Genomic DNA, 22,783 nt, shown 5'->3' with positions numbered 1-22,783 from the left:
TAGCAAGCTAGCATAGGATGGAGGTCTGTTTTTAGCCACCTCGTGCGTTTCCGTCGGTAGATTAGTGGGGTTCCGTGTGGTAGAGGGGATCAATCCAATTGGCAAAATAGATATAGTTATAGTGACCCAAGAAAAATCACATACAGTGCATTCGGAAAAGTATTCAGACCCGTTGACTTTTTCCACATTTTGTTACGCTCCAGCCTAAAATGGATTTTAAAAATTATCCTCAGCAATCTACACACAATTACCAATTATGACAAAGCGAAAACAAGTTTTTAGAAATTTTTGCAAATGTATTAAAAATAAAAAACAGAAATAGACCATCGAAATTGAGCTCACGTTCATCCTGTTTCCATTGATCATCCTTGAGATGTTTCTACAACTTGATTGGAGTCCACCTGTGGTAATTTCAATTGATTGGACATGATTTGGAAAGGCACACACCTGTCTATATAAGGTCCCACAGTTGACAGTGCATGTCAGAGCAAAAACCAAGCCTCCATCATTCTTAAATGGAAGAAGTTTGGAACCACCAAGACTCTTCCTAGAGCTGGCCATCCGGCCAAACTGAGCAATCGGGGGAGAAGGACCTTGGTCAGGGAGGTGACCAAGAACCCGATGGTCACTCTGACAGAGCTCCAAAGTTCCTCTGTGGAAATGGGAGAACCTTCCAGAAGGACAACCATCTCTGCAGAAATCCACCAATCAGGCCTTTATGGTTGGGTGGCACACAGCCAAGACAACACAGGAGTGGCTTCGGGACAAGTCTCTGAATGTCCTTAAGTAGCCCAGATAGAGCCCAGACTTGAACCCGATCGAACATCTCTGGAGGGACCTGAAAATACTTGTGCAGCGACGCTCCCCATCTAATCTGATAGAGCTTGAGAGGACCTGCAGAGAACGGGAGAAACTCCCCAAATACAGGTGTGCCAAGCTTGCATCGTCATACCCAAGAAGACACAAGGCTGTAATCGCTGCCAAAGGTGCTTCAACAAAGTACTGAGTGAAGGGTCTGAATACTTATGTAAATGTCATATTTCAATATTTAATTTTTATACATTTTATACAAAAAAATCTAAAAACCTGTTTTTGACATTATTGGGTATTGTGTATAGATTGATGAGGGGGGGGGGGGGGACGTTTTAGAATAAGGCTGTAACATAACAAAATGTGGAAAAAGTCAAGGGGTCTTTCTGAACTCCCTTCCCTTGAGCTAAAGAGGGCAGATCGCTGACATGGTGAAAGCACATCCGCAGATCAAATGCACTGCTCGAACACCGATTAAGGTGTTCACATGCCCTAATAATGTGAAAGATTGCTCAGAAAACCAGGGGCCTCATTCACAACCTTTGCGTAAATGTTTCACTAAATATCCATGTGCGCCATTTAAGAAAAGACTGCACACACATAAATATTGAGATACATAAACTAGCCGCACACCCGTTATGAGTCAGACCTGTCGTTAAACTGTGCGTGGGTGAACGAGCATTATAACTCCGCCTGGAAAACGCTCAGCATTCAACTTTTATGATGACAGTAACGCCCTTATTGGCTGTATACTTTCAAAGTATTGGAATTAGGCTAAAACAGTATCTAAATTAAATAGCAATGGCGAACTTGATTAAATGTCTATGGAGGTGTTGGCAGAATTGCTTCTTTGTAGTGACATTTGCTGTAGGCTATCTGACTGTTTCTGAAAGACAAAATAGCAAATTGTAGTGGACCTGTGAACAGATGGTTTGAATGCAATAATGTTTTGCATTCATTTTCCCCCCGAACTTAAATATGATGCACTGCCCACAAATTCTGAAACATTGTCTACAATGAAAACTACGGTAGGCCTACTTACAGTGGTAGCCTACACATTTCAATGCAAAATATCAACTGCTGTTCACGTCTTAAGGGCTCCCTGCCTGATGCATGGAGTAAAAACGTGAAATTACAATATAATAGCCTATCTAATAGGCTCAATAAATGAGAGATGCGCATGGTAATTTGTTGTATGGCTACTTCGGGATTATAAACTCATCATGCCAGGAAAAGTATTCTGCAATGGTTATGATATATGTATTATGTTAATAAATGGAATATTGTCCACAAGAGAAATTCGACATTACTGTATTCAGACACCTACAAAAGTCAAGGAAAAGGGTGAACCGTCTGTTCTATCATTAAACTGCGTTTCTAAACCGGTCGCCTCCCGAGTGGCGTTGCGGTCTAAGGCACTGCATTGCAGTGCTAGAGGCGTCACTACAGACCCTGGTTTGTTCCCAGGCTGTGTCACAACCGGCGGTGATCGGGAGTCCCATAGGGCAGCGCACAATTGGCCCAGTGTCGTCCCGGTTAGGGGAGGGTTTGGCCGGGGGTTAGGCCGTCATTGTAAATAATATTTTTTTCTTAAAACTGACTTGCCTAGTTAAATAAAGGTTAAATAAAAAAAATACTTGAAATAGCTCATCTATTTATTCTGAAGTGGGTCCAATTAAATGAGAGATGGGATGAACGGTATCCTATCCTAACTTGTTGTATGCCTATGGGCTATTTCGCGAGTAGCCTATGGAACCATGTGGTCAGAAAAGGTGAGGATTTATTCTGCAATGATCATGGAAATGAAATGAAATAGGCATCCATTTCCTACAAAGATAAAATAAATGTTTGGTCTTCTCACTAAGGGCAAGTGATAGCATCTTGTTATATGTAGCTACCTGTTTTTTGTTATGAATATGAGCGTCATTTATTCCTGCACAAGGCTATAAACTACTTTTGCCTTCTTGCAATGCAATACTTTAACCACTAGAAACTGCATTCACATGGTCTGGAGTTTGCAGGAGGATAATAAGCACATTCTCACTTCAAGATCAGTTTTTATAAATACCAACTTTTGTGTGAAAACTGGCACATGCATGCTTTGGGGCATATTTTGTGCATACCTAACGTTTATATGTCCTTGTGTTTTAATAGGCGTATGCTTTCATCGATTTTGACCATACGTGATTAAAATAAACAGAGTAAAGTGACTACTGCATAATCAGTTTACTATCAAAGTATTACTGTGCACGTAAACGTACTCAGTGTGACATGCTCTTGCGTTACAGCAACTGAGGGTGAAGTTACTTTGAAGTTGGCAGTGGTTCCGGAGATGGCGCCTGTGGTACAGGTCCTTGTGTACAGTATGCTACCCAGTGAGACTGTCATCGCCCACAGCATGAACTTTCCCACTGAGAAATGCTTCAGGCACAAGGTGTGTGTATATGTGGGCATGCTTCTTCGTGTGTTATACCCTCTGACTTCTGCACATCACAAACATACTATGTTCATTTTATGGAAGGTATAAAAAGTGTCAAGTGTTTCCATGCACATAGATATCATTCTTTGTATAAAGGTGTATAATGTACACTTATGTATGTCATGTGCACCAGGTGTCGGTGGAGTTCTCACCCTCACAAGCAGTTCCAGGGGAGGAGAACACCCTGCAGCTCTCGGCCCAGCCCGGCTCCCTCTGTGGCCTCAGTGCTGTGGACCAGAGTGTTCACATCATGGAGCCAGGGAAGAGGCTGGATGCTGACAAGGTAACAGAGCTCGGTGTAGTGAATATCAACGGTCATACAGTACCACCATATAAACAGCTGTTGTGGTGCTGGCAATACAACCAGCTTCAGGGGACTAAGAAGTGACAACGGCAGACTTGGAGTGGGTCTGGTCACTGTTGGCCATTTGGTGTACCTTCATCAACTGAAAAGCACCTCCCTATTGGTTCACATTCTGTTCATATTCTGGGTTCTGTTCATTAGGGCACGGAAAGCATTAAAAACGTTTAGCAATGGAAAACAAAACTGAGCATTTCTTATTTGACAAGTCCAAGTAGTCCCTGCCTTCTGTTTGGTGCCCAATGAACAAGGTCATTTCCCGTCTCCTTATTATCCCATTCCAGATATTTGATTTGTTACCAGTCAAGGAGACAAGACACATTCCCTACCAGCTTGAAGATCCAGTAGCATGTTTACATGTAAGACCAAGGAGATATGTAATGCCATACCCAGGACAAACTGAGGAGGGAAATGAACCTCATGAAGTTTTTAAGGTAACTTCAGCCTTGTTTTCTCTTAACTTGAAGCCTCTTTTCCTCTCTCGTAAGAATCAGTTACCATACTGTTACCATGCATACATCTTCTTAAATATTATATTTCTAAAATAGCCAGTTGGAAGTAAAAAAACACACATTTAGAATAGAAAAATTAAACTGAGACATTCATTAATATTGAGCTCTTGTCACGATCGTCATAATGTGGAAGAGAGGAGGACCAAGGCGCAGCATGATACGAATACATACTTCTATTTAATAAACGAAGAGGAACACTAAACAGACAAATACAAAACGAACGTGCCGCTATAAATGACAAGTGCAGACACAGGCAACTTACATATAGACAATAACCCACAACCCACAATACAAAACAAGCTACCTAAATATGGTTCCCAATCAGAGACAACGCAAAACACCTGTCTCTGATTGAGAACCATATCAGGCCAAACACATAGAAATAGACAAACCAGACATACAACATAGAATGCCCACTCAGATCACACCCTGACCAAACAAAACATAAAACATACAAAGCAAACTATGGTCAGGGCGTGACAGCTCTCTTGTTTGTGATTTCTAGAAACTGGGACTGAAGCTGGCAACTAATCTGGTTCTAAGAGTACCTTCCTGCCTAAGTTATAAGGGGAACCAGTACCAACGTGGTGAGATGCCCTTCTTACCATCTCTTACACTTGTCATTGCCAGAAGTCTTTGGTGAATCTTGGGAAATGTTATTCTAACATAGCCTGGTTAAACCAGTCTGAACGCTGCATTCATCACCAGTGACCACAGCATTCAGTCTGGTTTGACCAGGCTGATTCTAACACGAGAATAATTACTATGTTTTGTTTTATTGGGACCCTATATAGGCCTCCTCCACCATCGAGTCATGGACAGACTTCAAGTGGCTCAATCTGTAGCATTCGGTGCCCCTGCACGTCTGCCACCCATACAGACGGTCCGTACCTTCTTCCCTGAGACGTGGATATGGGATCTTGTGGAAGTTGGGTAAGAGCACTGCACAGTGAGGCTGTTGCCTTATAAACGTCACTAAAATAATGCGCGCACATCGATGAGGCAGAAGGTGATGTTATGTTTCTGAACGGTCAGATAGTTAGCAACAATAACAAGAGGCTGCCATGTGGGGAATCGTAGGTTTCTTGTTTCAGCTCGTTGTATCTTGTTATTGATACCATGTCTTGTTTTCAGATGTTTTGACTCATGTCATGTCTATGCTAATATGGCAAAACATTTGCTAGCTAGCTACCAACAACTGTAACGATGTATTTGAGAGACGACAAGTGCTCATTGTGCAAATGTATTTATGTTTTCAATAAACATTTGAAGGCAAAATATAGTTTAGATGTTGGCAACAATCAAAGCCAACCCCGTCTGTTTTGCTCCATATTTCTACACTTGTCGGTTTTGTTGCTAAACAACCAACTGGTCTATATCAAAACATACAGTAGTGGTTAGATTAGGAACCGGTACCTCATTAAACTGCATTACAAAGTAGGGGAGAGTGGGGTACATTTAGATTTGTTTTACATTCAGCATCACACTGTCAAGGGAAATATAGTGTTATTTCTAACAAAGATATCGACATATATTTCAGGATGTTGTTTATCCCTGGAAATAATCAGAATGAATGTATACATTACAGATTGAAAACATAGCTTGTCCAAACAAGTGGTCTCTTGGCACAACACCCCAGGTATGGGGTAAATTGAGCCACGGGACAGAGTCAATTAAGCTACCTACAAATTTCTGTACTGAATGAAATATTACCACTACCTTATTAAAACCATAGCTAGGTTTCCATCCAATTGGCGACAGATTTTCATGTGAATATGTTCAAAAATCTGCATAAAAACAATATGCTTATTTTCCTACCAGAGATACGTTTCCATCAAATGTACTTGTTGCAGGTAAAAGGCTGTGCGTGATGATGTAGTGCACATAAAAAATACATTTTGCGGTTAATTCCCATGTACTGAATAAAAAATACTTGTTAAATGGGTTTCCATTGAATTTTCAAAATTTGTCTTATAGCGAGTCTGCCCACGCTAGTATTGGCACATGAGCTCTAGCTAACAGCTCGCAGATACAGTGTGGGTATAGCCTACATGATGAGATTATTACGGACAAAATAGATTATTTTTATTTGTCAAAAGGCAGCCAAGCATCGATCATCATGTCACCAGAATAAAATTATTAGGGTGAGGCATAAAGGCTACAAACAGCTTACTACTGTTAGGTTCTAATTCTCAAGATAAAACACTAAACGGACACTATGAATGCTTACCCAAGTTTATTCGCCCAGAGGGTCAACACAGCTGCATCAGACAAAACATGTCTCCTCCAACACAGGTACATATACTCCAATTTAGATGCACTCCTCCTTCTCTCCAACCCTTACATATTTTATGGTTCGACAGGAAGACGACGTGATGGGGTAATAAACCATTCCTTCTCCCTTAAGGTGACCTGACCTCAACCCCCTTAATGCATAATCCAAAGCTCTCTCCCCTTATCCATGCTTGCCACATGTGGTCACTTCCCTGCCCAACTCACAGCTGTCATGGTGCCTGGTACCAGACGTAGTGTCCCCATGAGTGACAGAAAACTGAGCCAAACACGGCACAACTAGAGAACATTACCAACCCCTACGCTCCATATTTTCGCTGGCTGCCTCACCACCATATAATGCCAAATAATATGCAAAACAGCCAACCCCCCCCCAAAAAAAACAACAACATTTGTGTTATTTTTTTATTTTTGCTAAAAATGTGAGTGTCAAAACAAGTGGGGCTCTGCCCTGAATGACGGGTCGCCACTGAACGTAATCCTTTGGATTTCTCTAAATGAGTAACATGAGTTTTTCCAAATTGGGGACTAGTATTCTATCTATTCTACTGTATGTGCAAGGGCATAGTCACATGGCTCCATACTAAAATGTTCAGTTGGTGGCACCAGCCCATGATTTGGTTGTGCCACAACTGTGGGGTCACGCAATAGAAAAAATGTATAGCTTCATCATCAAAGTGTTTCATTAAGAAGTGGGGTGGCAGATAGCCTAGTGGTTAGAAAGTTGTGCCAGTAAACGAAAGGTTGCTGGATCGTATCCCTGAGCTGACAAGGTAAAAATCTGTTGTTCTGCCCCTGAACAAGGCAGTTAACCCACTGTTCCTCGATAGGCCGTCATTGAAAATAAGATTTTGTTCTTAACTGACTTGCCCAGTTAAATAAAGGTTACATTTGAAAATGTAACTGCTAAAGAACCAGTGATTGTCATGCATTTGATCTCTTGAACAGCAACCACTAATAGTGGTTGCTTTCAATTGAACCTTTATTTAACTAGGCAAGTCAGTTAAGAACAAATTCTTATTTACAATGACGGCCTACAATACTGTGTTTTTCCCACCATTAGACCTACATTTTGAAATATTGTTCAATCAGAAAACATTTCACAAAGGAGAGAGCGAGAGAAACTGCAGCAAGCAGGAACTCTACAGTCCAGACGACTGCCTGATTGACCAGTGGGCCAGGTGTAAATGTTTGGAAGCCTTACCTTCAACAACAGAAGCCATCCACCCTTGATGGGCAATCAGCAGAACAATAGAATCTCTGAGAGCATGTTAGAAGTCTTGATGATGAGCTAAATGAAAGCATTGAGTTTTATCAAATGTTCCTATCGATACTAGATTAAGTCATCCCAAAAGTAATCAGCAGTTTTTAAGAATGCAACATAAAATGTTTATTTTTGTAATCGGATTGCATAATCCCTGTTAATCTTTTACTACCCAACCGTTTGCCTGGGAAGAGAACACTTCAATTTGCTCAACTTGCCATAGAGCTCACCAGCTTGTAGTCCTAAAACCCGGAAATGAGTTATCTCTGGTTCGTTCAGCCATTCATATGAGGAAAATGAAAGGGGAAAGAATAGGGTTTTGGGATAAACGCCAAAAATAAGGTCTGAGGTTAACACAGGTTTAGGAGATCTTATACGTTTTGTTCAGTGACATAATATCCGTGAGTTAACATGACCTTTATGAAGTATGAATCATTTATGTAATTTATGTGCTTTTATTATTACATTACATTATTCACAAGAGTGACGTTAGCTGATGAAGATTATCTCATAGAGCAAAACGTACAGTATAAGATCTCCTAAACCTGTCTTTACCACAGACCTTATTTTCTGCATTTATCCAAAAACTCTATTCATTTTCTCATTGGCTTTGTCCAACGTACCATGGAGAAGTTAGTGCCTTGCAAAAGACGCCATTACTATTGCTCTCTATTGACTAAACCGTTAGCTTAATTTACCTCAAGGCAAATATTTGGACTATATTAGCCCACACAGCTACAAGGAGGCACTTTCATGCTAGGTTTAGGACCTCATATTGAAGCTTATAGAAACCCCAAATGATGTATTGAACAATCTTAATTATCTAATTTGGTTTAGATACAACAATCATGAAACGTCTAACACAACACATTCATTTGACTTGGTGAAAATCAGTTTTTTGGACCTAACTTGCTTACCACTTTTTCTATGTGGTTTCTTCCTTTATAGACTCCATGAAATGTCCTCTTCCTAAATATGTAGTCAAATTATACATTTTGTGTGTAGTTTCCTAGAAACAAGGGTGGCTCAATTTACCCCTTTGGCTCAATTTTTCTCAATGGAACACTTAATGGCTTTCTGTTTGATCTCTGACCTCTGTATTACAGGGAATCCGGAACAGCAGTCATGCCCCTCACAGTTCCAGACACCATCACCACCTGGGAGACAGAAGCATTCTGCCTGGCTCCTGGCGGCTTCGGCCTGGCTCCTCCAGTGGAGCTCACTGTCTTCCAGCCCTTCTTCCTGGAACTCACCCTGCCCTACTCCATCATCCGTGGAGAGCACTTTGAGCTGAAGGCCACTGTGTTTAACTACCTGTCCAAGTGCATCATGGTACGACACTGCATCATGATCGTTTCTTGAGTTGTTTTTAAACTGTTGTATTTTGTTTTGTTGCAGTTTGTCTAGTCAGTGTTTATTTTGTATTTCTTTTTTACACCCAATGTATCAGTCTTGGGTTTTCCATGTTATCTTACAAGTGTTCCTATTTGGCAGGTTTCTGTGACTCCAGCTCACTCCTTAGACTACACTCTCACACCCTTGAAGGATGTCCAGTACTCATCATGCTTGTGTGCCAATGGACGAAAGACCTTCAGTTGGACAATGGCACCCTCTATCCTGGGTAAATCACCAGTCTTCATTCAACCGTTCTAATACTGTAGAACTTTGTTCTAAAGCTGTATCCGTACCCATTGGATGCAGTGATCACAACATAGTGGCTATACCCAGGAAAGCCAGAGTTCCAACAGCTGGGCCTAAAATAGTATATTAAGAGATCATACAAAAGATTTTGCTGTGACTCTTATGTGGATGATGTTAAAAATATTTGTTGGTCTGATGTGATTAATGAGGAGCATCCAGACCCTGCACTTGATTAATTTATGAAATTGCTTCTTCCAATTATTTATAAACATGCACCTGTTAACAAACTGACTGTTAGAACTGTTAAGGCTCCATGGATTGATGAGGAATTGAAAAACTGTATGGTTGAAAGAGATGGGGCAAAAGGAGTGGCTAATAAGTCTGGTTGCTCATCTGACTGGCTTACTTACTACAAATTGAGAAATTATGTGACTAAACTCAACAAAAAGAAGAAGAAACTGTATTATGAAGCCAAGGTCAATGATATAAAGAATGATGGAGAAAAAAAGTACTTTAAATGAAATTATGGGCCGAGAGACAAATTCAACTCCATCTTTCATTGAATCAGATGGCTTATTCATCACGAAACCATTTGATGTTGCCAATTATTTTAATGATTATTTCATTGGCAAAGTGGGCAAACCTAGGCAGGAAATGCCAACAACGAACAGTGAGCAATTGTATTCATGCATTGCAATTTTGAATCTTGTAAAATTAGTGTGGGAGAGGTGGGAAAATGATTGTTATCGATCAATAATAGCAAACCTCCTGGCATTGACAACTTAGATGGAAAGCTACTGAGAATGGTAGCTGTCCTCTATAGCCACTCCTATCTGTCTTATTTTGAATCTGAGCCTAGAGGAAAGTCTTTGTCCTCAGGCCTGGAGGGAAGCCAATGTAATTCCACTACCCAAGAGTGGTAAAGCGGCCTTTACTGGTTCTAACAGCAGACCTATAAGCTTGCTGCCAGCTCTTAGCTTCTCTAGGATAGGGGGCAGCTCAAATAAACAGCAAATCTGGTTTCAAAAAACAGATAAAGCAACACCTCGCGGCACAAAGCCTCTCCCCTATTTGACCTAGATAGTTTGTGTGTATGCATTGATATGTAGGCTACGTGTGCCTTTAACATTTTTTATGTAGTTCTGTCTTTGAGCTGTTTTTGTCTATTGATGTTTTGTATTATGTCATTCTGTATTATGTTTCATGTTTTGTGTGGACCCCAGGAAGAGTAGCTGCTACTTTTGCAACAGCTGTTGGGGATCCTAACAAATACCAAAAACAGCAGAATGGATGTCAGCCTGAGTTCTGTACTCTCTGTCACCATATTGGATCTTTAGTAACTTGTGGTGTACTCGGTCTGTCAATGTGTGTGTAGGGGTTTTGAATGTGTCCGTTAGTGCAGAGGCTGTCCAGTCCCACGTGGCGTGTGACAATGAGATTGTGAACGTACCGGAGAGAGGACGCATCGACACAGTCACACAAAGCCTGCTGGTGAAGGTATGTAGCCTACTGTTGTGACGGAACGTACTGTTGTACAGATGCCTAGTGTAACTGCCTCTGACTGAAAATAATATCCTCTCCTCTCAGGCTGAGGGAACAGAGAAGACCGACACCTACAACTGGTTGCTGTGTCCAACTGGTCAGTCAGTAATGAATGAACGTTGAATGTTCACTTTGATTGAATTGATCATCTCCATTCATCTTATCATCTGTGTGTCCACAGGAGTAACTATGACAGAGGAGGTGGAACTGCAACTCCCCAAGAATGTGGTGGATGGATCTGATCGAATTTCCCTCTCAGTCCTGGGTAAAATAAGCCATTGTATTATTTAGAGAGGCTTGGTAAGTTTAGACAGGAGTAGTGGTGGGAAATGTAACCCTTCTCCAATGATAATGCTGCTGTTTGCTAAAGAGGACAGTATTACAGAAGTCCCATGTTTACCTGTAGGTGACATCCTGGGTCGGGCCCTCAAGAACCTGGATGGACTGTTGCAGATGCCGTATGGGTGTGGAGAGCAGAATATGGCCCTCCTCGCACCCAATATCTACATCCTGGAGTACCTGAGGAACACAGAGCAGCTCACTCCAGCCATCCGAGACAAGGCCACCAAGTTCCTCACTAGTGGTAAGAGAGTCCCTAAAAATATGGGTCGTATTGATTAGGCACCAAACGGAAGAAAACTGACTGAAACAGCGCTGGGTTTGTCCAATAAGAGCCCTTTTTTTTGTTTTCCGTTGAAGAACATTTTTAAACGTTTCACCACAGTGTGCCCTAATGACTACGACCCTGCTATCATGTACATTATAGAGCTACAGCACAGATGACATTACAGTGTCTTATCAACAGAGCATCAGTGACCCAACACATGTAGGGACTTCCAGATGTTTTTCCACTGAAATCATTTGATCATAGAATATTGAGGCTGCACCCCAATGGTTGGGGAGAAACTGATTACATGTAATCATTCATTTTTCTCTGACTCTAATCAATTATATTACCAGCTCAAATATTGTAATCAAATTAAAGATACTTAAAAAAAAAAAAACGATTATTACAAACTTTTATATTTAGAAAGAATGTTTGCGGGGAAAAAATACATTGACTTCTTCCTGTTTTCTCAATGACATTCATTTCAGCATTGAACAAGTTTAAGTTTGTTCCACCTGACACACCAAATACGTTCGATGGATTCTTTTTGTCTTCTATGCCTCTTAAGGGGAAAGTAATCCAAAAGTAACAGAAAGTAATCCGATTACATTAGTGCGTTTAGGTAATCAAAAGTTTACATTACTGATGACAAATTTGGACAGGTAACTAGTAACTGTAACAGATTACCTTTAGAAAGTAACCTACCCATCCCTGCCTATTCCCTACATACTGCCCTCATTTTTTCCTGACAAAAGTAGTGCACTATAATAATAGAGCATCGTGACCCAACACATGCAGGGACTTCCAGATGTTTTTCTAAAATCATTTGATTATAGAATGTTGATGTTTATCCCAAATGACACACTATTCCCTACATAGTGCACTACTTTTTTCCTGGCAAAAGAGTACACTAGGGAATAGGGTGCCATTTGGGGCGCACACTCAGTAACTATAAAACACACTTGGTTACTGTTGTTTGCTTTAAACACTCACTGACAGGTTACCAAAGGCAGCTGAACTACAAGCATGTTGATGGTGCATACAGCACATTTGGACAAGGCTCAGGGAACACTTGGTAAGTATTGTGTTTTTCACCTACTGGTAAACACATTGTAACTGTGTCTGTTTCAATTAAGTATTGACCAATCAAAAGGCATTGTTTCTGACAGGGAGCCCATTGATGTGACATAAGTTGACATAAGCTCTCATTGCATGTAGTGTCAAACTCTAAGTCATGTTTATGACAACTTTATGTGGGTATTTAATCAAGTTCTCTTTTCTCAGGCTGACTACTTTTGTTTTGAGATCCTTTGGCAAAGCAAAGTCTTTCATTTATATTGACCCGGTAAAAATTGAGCAATCCAAGACTTGGTTGGAACGTCAACAAGGCAAACATGGCTGTTTTGTCAGATTGGGGAAACTCTTTAACAACAGAATGAAGGTATTTATACTGATAATAAACTGATAGAAGATGGTAGAAGATGTCGTTTTACGTCTCGTCAGACCAGCCATAAATTTGGGAATGATGATTTCTAGAGAATTGTATCAGTCTAGATACAGTTTCATGGATATATTTTATTATTTAAACATATTGTTTTGTAGGGTGGGGTGACAGATGAAGTCACACTGACGGCCTACATCACGTCTTCAATGCTGGAGCTCAACATGTCAGTGTCGGTACGTAGCATCTCCACATAACCATTGTTTCTCACTTCAACAACGTCCATTACAGGAAACTGGTTTAAACTCCTGTATGAAGTCTGTTGTATACATCTTATGTCAACTGTCATTTAGTTATTTTAAAATGTAGTGTTGTGTATTTATTTAATTTACAGGGAAAGTATTTTTTCTCTGAAAGTAGCCTAAGAAAAAGCATTAGAATAGGTGTTACTGTAAGCAGATCTGGGACCAGGCTAGCATGTCTCTTAATGTGCTGCTCTGTTATTTTGTGCTCCAGGATCCTGTTGTGTACAGCAGCTTGTCTTGCCTGAGGAACTCCACCAGTGATTTGTCCAACACTTACACTACTGCTCTGCTGGCCTACACCTTTACCCTGGCAGGGGACATGGAGACCCGGGCCCAGCTTCTGCAGCACCTGGACACGATCGCATTACAAGAAGGTGAGACATGTCATAGTCCAAGATCTGTTTGTGGTGTCTTGTTTGAGCTTACCTGGGCAATGGACCCAATGAAGTAATGAGAAAAGTGCAAACCCTCCTCATCTGGCACTCCAGGTAGTCTCAATTCAATGTCCAGAGTCTTTCAAAGAACTCAGGTGTCTGTCATAAAATGAATTCGGTAGGTCAGAAAAGAACTTTGTATCTTTTATTATGATGAATAAGCTAGTCCCTATTATCTGTGTGTGTGTGCGTGTGCGTGTGCGCTCCTCGTTCCTCAGGGGGTCTCCTGCACTGGACTCAGACCTCCTCAGAGACCTCAGCCTCCCTGGCGGTGGAAATCAGCTCCTATGTTCTGCTGGCTTCCCTCAGTGCCTCCCCTCTGTCTACCACTGACCTGGGCTACGCCTCCCGCATCGTCAGGTGGCTGGTGAGACAGCAGAATGCCTACGGAGGCTTCTCTTCCACACAGGTATATTTCCAAAACACCTCCGTTCTGAAATGGCACCCTGTGCTGTGCACTAGTAGTGAGGGATTGTTACCTTGACTTCACAACAGGCATGTATGTGCTTCTTGTCATGTCAAGCCTGTTGAGGCTAACTTCCACTGAAATGGAGGCAAGAAACCATAATGGATGGAAATGAGAAATAGTCACTCTAGTAACAGATCAATGTAACAATTCCCCCTTTATGTAAAATGGGCTATTTTCATTCATTTTGAACATATTTGTCTTTTGGTGTGTGTTTTTAGGACACAGTGGTGGCCCTCCAGGCCCTGGCTCTCTACTCCACCAGGGTGTACAGTAGAGAGGGTGCCAGCACAGTCACAGTACAGTCTCCCAGTGGAGCACAGCACCTCTTCGAAGTGAACCAAAACAACAAGCTTCTCTACCAGGAGAGGGCGCTGCAGGACACAGAAGGGAAGTACAGCGTGGAAGTGAAGGGCAGTGCTTGTGCCTCAGTGCAGGTTTGTGAAAACACTCCTCCCAATCCTATGGTGCAAGATATGGTTTGTATATTACTGTGAAGTTCAAACATTTAAGAAGCGTTGTCTGATATTTAGTTTATGAAATGTTTATTTTTCACTATCCTTTAAAATGTATATGTGTAGACATGACGGTTTCCCTGACTTGTTCTTCCCTCTTTCCAAGGTGGCGCTCCACTACAACATCCCTACTCCTACTGACAGCACAACGCTCAGTATCCAGGTGAAGCCAGAGGTGGACTGCAACAGTAACTCTTTGAGACCCAGAGTCACACTGAAGCTCCAGTCTCAGTAAGAATGAATGACACATTTGCATTCACAGAAGCATTCTTTCAATCAGTTTATTATTTGAATCAGGTCAATGATGACACTCCAGTGTTGTTTTGGAGCATGTCTTACAGAATGCATCTGACCCAATTGAATTTGTGTTATTATACCTATAATGCCCTCTGTAATTATTGGGACAAAGAAGCATTTTTCTTCATTTGGCTCTGTACTCCAAAAGTGTGCATTTGAAATAAAACAAAGACTATGAGGTTATTGTGTGGTATTAACATCCATATTTGGTGAACCGTTTAGAAGTTACAGTGTGATTTGTACATAGTCCCACCATTTTAGGGAACCAAAAGTATTGGGACAAATTCACGTATATGTTTATTAATGTGGTAAAAAGCGAAGTACTTGGTCCCATATTCACGCTACAAATTTGTTGGATGCATTTCCTTTTTGTTTCAGATTATTTTGTGACCAATAGAAATGTATGGTAAATAATGTGTTGTGCCATTTTGGAGTCAATTTTATTGTAAATAAGAATAGAATATGTTTCTAAATACTTCTGTATTAATGTTGATGCTACCATGATTACGGATAATCATGAATGAATTGTGAATAATGATTGAGTGAGAAAGTTACATACTCACAAATAGCATACCCCCAAGAGATGCTAACCTCTCACCATAACAATAACAGGGGAGGTCAGCATTTTTGGGGGGTTTGATATTTTTGTGTCTTTAACTATCTCACTCATCGTTATTTACGATTCATTCAGGATTATCCGTAATCATAGTAGCATCCACATGAATATAGAAGTGTTTAGAAAAATATTATATTCTTATTTACTCAATTACACAATACATTATTTACCATTAATTTTATTGGGCACAAAATAATTTGAAACACAACCAAATCAAACAGCAAATGCATCCAACTAATTTATAGAGTCACAAGCTTGATGTAGTCATTGTGTGCTATGAATATAGGACCAAATACTTAACTTTTTACTACTTTAATACACATATAAGTGAATTTTTCCCAATAGCCTACTTTGGTCCCCTAAAATGGGGAGACTATGTTCATAAAGTGCTGTAATTTCTAAAGCTGAAAGTCTGCACTTAATCCTCAGTCATTGTTTGATTTAAAGAAATGCTTTGCTGTCCCAATAATTACAGAGGGCACTGTATGTATGGGTCATTTCACAACTCTTTATTTTTACAGATATCATGGAAAGGAGCCGACCACCAATATGATTATAGTGGATTTGAAAATGCTGTCTGGGTTTGTCCCAGACCCAGAGTCTTTGGGGAGGGTGAGTTTTTGTCATAACATACGTTCGTTTATGTTGTTACCTGTGACCTTTTTCCATGTATAGTAGCTCTTGCCTCTTTCACCTGTGAATCTTTCTGAAACTGAACATTGTTGTCAATGCAATATGAATAACATGTATGGCTTGTCTTCACAGCTGAGAAGTTCACTTTTTGTGGATCGTGTTGATGCTAAAGATGACCATGTGTTAATGTACTTGACAGAGGTGAGACCAAAACCAAATCATCCATTCTATCAACTTTGCACGACTCTTAGGGCAACATATGCCCATTGTTTCTGTCAAATTTGCTTTGGTTGGGAATCATTGATCGAGAGCAATATTCAAATCTTGTCTATGATTTTCATATTTTAGACCACTCAGGAACACGCTTAACACCTTTTGGTAAGCAATTCTGGTCTTTGGCATAAACATTTGTTTATTTGTCTCTCTGAACAACAGAACTCTATCTCAGGGTTAGGTTTTCAGAAGATTGAGGGGGGTTTTCCTTTACCTGGGTTTTGGGCCTTTCATATTTATTTTGATCCTGACAAACTCCTCAGTCCCTTCCAATGACAAGCATACTCATAACATGATGCTGCCCTCACAATACTGGAGAATACAGAGGGTTTCTCTGTGTTGTATTGGATTTGACACAAACCTGTAGTTTTTCATTTAGGCCACAACGTTAATGTCTTTGCCATGTTGTCTTGCAGTATTACTTAACAGCCTTGTTTCAAACATAATGGATGATTTGGAGTGGATTTTTTAACACAGACTTTCTTTTTTTCACTTTCTCATACAGGCCAGTAATGTGTCGTGAATGCAATGTTGTTGATCCCTTCGTATTTTCTAGTAGTGTGGTGGCAGCATCATGTTATGGTTATGCTTGTCACCGGCAGGGATCGGGAGTTTATTAGGATCAAAATAAATATGAAAGGAGCAAAGCCCAGGTATAGTTCCTTACCCTTCCTTACCCAAGGTTGGAGTTCCTTACCCTTCCTTACCCAAACCTTACCCTGGGTTGGAGTTCTATTTTTCTGCGGGACAATTACACAATTTGTAATGCCAAAAACACAACAGAATGTCTTTCCAATAGGTGTTGTGTTCCTGAATGGTCAAGTCTCCATCCTGATTTAAATCTACTTAAAAAAAATCTGAGACAAGATTTGAATATTGCTGTCCTTCAATGATTCCCAACCAAATTTACTGACCTTGAGACATTTTGACAAAAACAATGGATATGCAGTGCCTCCGGAAAGTACAGTCGTGGCCAAAAGTTTTGAGAATGACACAAATATAAATTTTCACAAAGTCTGCTGCCTCAGTTTGTATGATGGCAATTTGCATATACTCCAGAATGTTATGAAGAGTGATAAGATGAATTGCAATTATTTGCAAAGTCCCTCTTTGCCATGCAAATGAACTGCATCCCCCAAAAACATTTCCACTGCATTTCATCCCTGACACAAAAGGACCTGCTGACATCATGTCAGTGATTCTCTCGTTAACACAGGTGTGAGTGTTGACGAGGACAAGGCTGGAGATCACTCTGTAATGCTGATTGAGTTCGAATAACAGACTGGAAGCTTCAAAAGGAGGGTGGTGCTTGGAATCATTGTTCTTCCTCTGTCAATCATGGTTACCTGCAAGGAAATACGTGCCGTCATCATTGCTTTGCACAAAGAGGGCTTCACAGGCAAGGATATTGCTGCCAGTAAGATTGCACCTAAATCAACCATTTATCGGATCATCAAGAACTTCAAGGAGAGCAGTTCAATTGTTGTGAAGAAGGCTTCAGGGCGCCCAGGTGTGAGTGCATCTGCACGCACAGTGAGGCGAAGACTTTCGGAGGATGGCCTGGTGTCAAGAAGGGAAGCAAAGAAGCCACGTCTCCCCAGGAAAATCATCAGGGACAGACTGATATTCTGCAAAAGGTACAGGGATTGGACTGCTGAGGACTGGGGTAAAGTCATTTTCTCTGATGAATCCCCTTTCCGATTGTTTGGGGCATCCGGAAAAATGCTTGTCCGGAGAAGACAAGGTGAGCGCTACCATCAGTCCTGTGTCATGCCAACAGTAAAGCATCCTGTGACCATTCATGTGTGGGGTTGCTTCTCAGCCAAGGGAGTGGGCTCACTCACAATTTTGCCTAAGAACACAGCCATGAATAAAGAATGGTACCAACACATCCTCCGAGAGCAACTTCTCCCAACCATCCAGGAACAGTTTGGTGACGAACAATGCCTTTTCCAGCATGATGGAGCACCTTGCCATAAGGCAAAAGTGATAACTAAGTGGCTCGGGGAACAAAACATTGATATTTTGGGTCCATGGTCAGGAAACTCCCCAGACCTTAATTCCATTGAGAACTTGTGGTCAATCCTCAAGACGCGGGTGGACAAACAAAAACCAACAAATTCTGACAAACTGCAAGCATTGATTATGCAAGAATGGGCTGCCATCAGTCAGGATGTGGCCCAGAAGTTAATTGACAGCATGCCAGGGCGGATTGCAGAGGTCTTGAAAAAGAAGGGTCGACACTGCAAATATTGACTCTTTGCATCAACTTCATGTAATTGTCAATAAAAGCCGTTGATACTGAATTACTGCTTGTAATTATACTTCAGTATTTCATAGTAACATCTGACAAAAATATCTAAAGACACTGAAGCAGCAAACAATATTTGTGTCATTCTCAAAACTTTTGGCCACAACCGTATTCAGACCCCTTGACTTTTTCCACATTTTGTTACGTTACAGCCTTATTTTAAAAAAGGACATTGTTTTTTTCCCCTAATCAATCTACACACACTACCCCACAATGACAAAGCAAATAAAAAAAGAAAATGTCACATTTACATAAGTATTCAGACCCTTTTCTCAGTACTTTGTTGAAGCACTTTGGCAGTGATTACAGTATCAAGTCTTCTTGGGTATGATGCTACAAGCTTGGCACACCTGTATTTGGGGAGTTTATCTCATTCTTCTCTGCAGATCCTCTCCAGCTCTGTCAGATTGGCTGGTGAGCATTGCTGCACAGCTATTCTCAGGTCTCTCCGGAAATGTTTGATCGGGTTCAAGTCCGTGCTCTGGTAGGGCCACTCAAAGACATTCAGAGACTTGTCCTGAAGCCACTCCTACATTGTCTTTGCTGTGTGCTTAGGGTCGTTGTCCTGTTGGAAGGTGAACCTTTGCCCCAGTCTGAGGGCCTGAGCGCTCTGGAGCAGGTTTTCATCAAAGATCTCTCTGTACTTTGCTCCATTCATCTTTGCCTCGATCCAGACTAGTCTTCCAGTCCCTGTCACTAATAAACATCCCCACAGCATGATTTTGCCACCACCATGCTTCACCTTCGGGATGGTGCCAGGTTTGTGACGCTTGGCATTCAGGCCAAACAGTTCAATCTTGGTTTCATCAGACCAGAGAATCTTGTTTCTCATGGTATGAGAGGAAAACTCCAAGCAGGCTGTGATGTGCCTTTTACTGAGGAGTGGCTTCCGTCTGGCCACTCTACCATAAAGGCCTGATTGGTGAAGTGCTGCAGAGATGGTTTTCCTTCTGGAAGGTTCTCCCATCCCCACAGAGGAACTCTGGAGCTCTGTCAGAGTGACCATTGGGTTCTTGATCACCTCCCTGACCAAGGCCCTTCTCCCCCGATTGCTCAGTTTGGCTGGGCGGCCAGCTCTAGGAAGAGTCTTCGTGGTTCCAAACTTCTTCCATTTAAGAATGATGGAGGCCACTGTGTTATTGGAGACCTTCAATGCTGCAGACATTTTTTGGTACCCTTCCCCAGATCTGTGCCTCAACACAATCCTGTCTCGGAGCTCTACGGACCATTCCTTCATCCTCTTAGCTTGGTTTCTGCTCTGACATGCACTGTCAACTGTAGGACCTTATCTAGACAGGTGTGTGTGCCTTTCCAAATCATGTCCTGTTAATTGATTTTACCACAGGTGGACTCCAATCAAGTTGTAGAAACATCTCAAGGATGAACAATGCAAACAGGATGCACCTGAGCACCTTAAACTTGACCCCCAAAAAACATCTGGGTCAGATGGTTTAGACCCTTTCTTCTTTAAGGTTGTTGCCTCTATCGTCGCCAAGCCTATCTCCAACCTTGTTAACATGTCTCTCCTTTCTGGGAAGGTTCCCATTGCTTTTAAGGCAGCCACAGTTCGTCCTTTATTTAAAGGGGGAGATCAAGCTGATCCTAACTGTTATAGGCCTATTACGATTTTGCCCTTTTTTATAAAAAGTGTTGGAAAAACTTGTCAATAATCAACTGACTGGCTTTCTTGATGTCTATAGTATTCTATCGGGTATGCAATCCGCTTCGCTAAGGAGTATTGGTGTCTCTGAGGGGTCTTTGGCCTGGTTTGCTAACTACCTCTCTCAAAGAGTGCAGTGTATAAAGTATGCTGTCTCAGCCACTGCCTGTTACCAAGGGAGTACCCCAAGGCTCAATCCTAGGCTCCACACTCTTCTCAATTTACATCAACAACATATCTCAGGCAGCAGGAAGCTCTCTCATCCATTTCTATGCAGATGATACAGTCTTATACTCAGTTGGCCCCTCCCTGGATTTTGTGCTAAATGCTCTTAGTGTCCAACAAGCTTACTCTGCCCTTAACCTTGTTCTGAACACCTCCAAAACAAAGGTCATGTGGTTTGGTAGGAAGAATGTCCCTCTTCCAAAAGGTTTTATTACTACCTCTGAGGGTTTAGAGCTTGAGGTAGTCACCTCATACAAATACTTGGGAGTATGGCTAGATGGTGCACTGTCCTTCTCTCAGCACATATCAAAGCTGCAGGCTAAAGTTAAATCTAGACTTGGTTTCCTCTATCGTAATCGCTTCTCCTTCACTCCAGCTGCCAAACTAACCCTGATTCAGATGACCATCCTACCCATGCTAGATTACGGGGAGACATCATTTATAGATGGGCAGGTAAGGGTGCTCCTGAGAGGTTCCCAAAGTACACACATCCCTGTCTCATTTCTCTTTTCAGTTCGCTGCAACTAGCGACTGGTACGAGCTGCAACAAACACTCAAACTGGACAGTTTTATCTCAGTCTCTTCATTCTAAAGACTCAATCATGGACACTCTTACTGACAGTTGTGGCTGCTTTGTGTGATGTATTGTTGTCTCTACCTTTTTGACCTTTGTGCTGTTGACTGTGCCCAATAATGTTTGTACCATGTTTTGTGCTGCTACCATGTTGTGTTGCTACCATGTTGTTATGTTGTGTTTCTGCCTTGCTATGTTGTTGTCTTAGGTCTCTCTTTATGTAGTGTTGTGTTGTCTCTCTTGTGATGTGTGTTTTGTCCTATATTTATATTGTATTTACTTATTTATTTTTAATCCCAGGCCACCGTCCCCGCAGGAGGCCTTTTGCCTTTTGGTAGACCGTCATTGTAAATAAGAATTTGTTCTTAACTGACTTGCCTAGTTAAATAAAGGTTAAATAAAATTAAAAAAAGCTGGGTGTCAAGTAGAGTGTTACCGAAACTTCTGCTTATAGTATTTAAATAATTGTGACCCACATGTTTATTACATTTTTGTTTTATCTCCCAACAGTTATCATCACGTTTTCCATCCAACCACACCCTGGACATCATACAGGAGCTCCCAGTACAGAATCTAAAGCCAGCGGTGGTCCAGATCTACGATTACTACCAGCCAAGTAGGTTTATATCTAACCCTCCCCAAAACATATTTTTAGTAACATTTGGTTAACTTGTGTTCATTTACTGAGACTTACCTGTCTTTTTTATTCAGGTGACCAGGCAGAGACAGAATATGTCTTCCCTTGCAAGTAGGGGTTACAAACTGGTGAGCTGTTTTAAATATGGAATTATTGATGTTGAATTATTAGATTTACTATACATGTATACTCTATACTTTTACTATAAATTATTTTGTTTAACTGTGTCGATATTCCTTCATTCCTTTTACCTAAATGCTGGTCAGTTTGTTAAAGCATTCATTCCTTACATGTACACTACTGTATGTATTTACTCCTTTGCAGATGTAAGAAGAAAATGACATTCACACAGAGGTCACACCTACAACCCTTGAGACAGCTTTCTCTAAAGTAAACTATGTAACTGGAATTAAAGTTTTCCATTATAACCCTATTCTTGAGCATTTTTCCCAGAAAGTTTTATCACATCGTGGCAAGCAATGAGTTCCAAGGTGTAGGCTCAGGAGACAAGGTGAATATTGAAAGGCTTTATGTAAGACAGTGGTTCTCATCCCGGGGTACTAGTACCTGTGGGGGTACCTGGCCTATCCACAGGGGGTACTTGGGAAGACTCATGGGCAGCGCAATATGTGAATGGGGTACAGTAAGCAAAAATGGTCTAGAACCACTGTAGTAGTAAGTAGTAACAGAAGATCTACACACAAGAAAGATTTATGAGCATGGTTTATGACCTAAATGTCAAAGGTCACGGACACGTACATCTACGTGTGTAAAGTAGGCCAGGTGGTTTAGACACTGGAGGGATTTTGTTCACTTAAGAATGTGGGAGTATTCTGATGTTGATGCATGTACGTACATATACGTTGTGTATATATATGTACACATGCA

General features: G+C 41.2%; 1 protein-coding gene across 1 annotated transcript in view; it reads left to right on the top strand.

Annotated features, from left to right (window-relative positions):
- LOC139548573 (alpha-2-macroglobulin-like) overlaps nucleotides 1–22,328 on the top strand; it is a gene marked incomplete at its 5' end in the record, with an annotated part of 29,566 nt that extends 7,238 nt beyond the window's left edge. The window contains 23 exon segments of the mRNA XM_071358324.1: nucleotides 3,099–3,244; nucleotides 3,423–3,572; nucleotides 3,935–4,084; nucleotides 4,668–4,749; nucleotides 4,957–5,095; nucleotides 8,825–9,050; nucleotides 9,213–9,339; nucleotides 10,735–10,856; nucleotides 10,947–10,998; nucleotides 11,083–11,166; nucleotides 11,308–11,484; nucleotides 12,508–12,583; nucleotides 12,793–12,949; nucleotides 13,111–13,185; nucleotides 13,466–13,628; nucleotides 13,907–14,097; nucleotides 14,376–14,591; nucleotides 14,776–14,900; nucleotides 16,104–16,194; nucleotides 16,348–16,416; nucleotides 21,769–21,874; nucleotides 21,970–22,023; nucleotides 22,220–22,328. Of these exon segments, the coding sequence (XP_071214425.1) occupies nucleotides 3,099–3,244; nucleotides 3,423–3,572; nucleotides 3,935–4,084; nucleotides 4,668–4,749; nucleotides 4,957–5,095; nucleotides 8,825–9,050; nucleotides 9,213–9,339; nucleotides 10,735–10,856; nucleotides 10,947–10,998; nucleotides 11,083–11,166; nucleotides 11,308–11,484; nucleotides 12,508–12,583; nucleotides 12,793–12,949; nucleotides 13,111–13,185; nucleotides 13,466–13,628; nucleotides 13,907–14,097; nucleotides 14,376–14,591; nucleotides 14,776–14,900; nucleotides 16,104–16,194; nucleotides 16,348–16,416; nucleotides 21,769–21,874; nucleotides 21,970–22,010 (2,765 nt within the window).
- Nucleotides 22,329–22,783: the final 455 nt, after the last annotated feature.

This window comes from Salvelinus alpinus, chromosome 21 (genome assembly GCF_045679555.1).
Source record: "Salvelinus alpinus chromosome 21, SLU_Salpinus.1, whole genome shotgun sequence".
Taxonomy (NCBI): Eukaryota; Metazoa; Chordata; class Actinopteri; order Salmoniformes; family Salmonidae; genus Salvelinus; species Salvelinus alpinus.
This window is presented reverse-complemented; position numbering and strand designations above follow the sequence as displayed.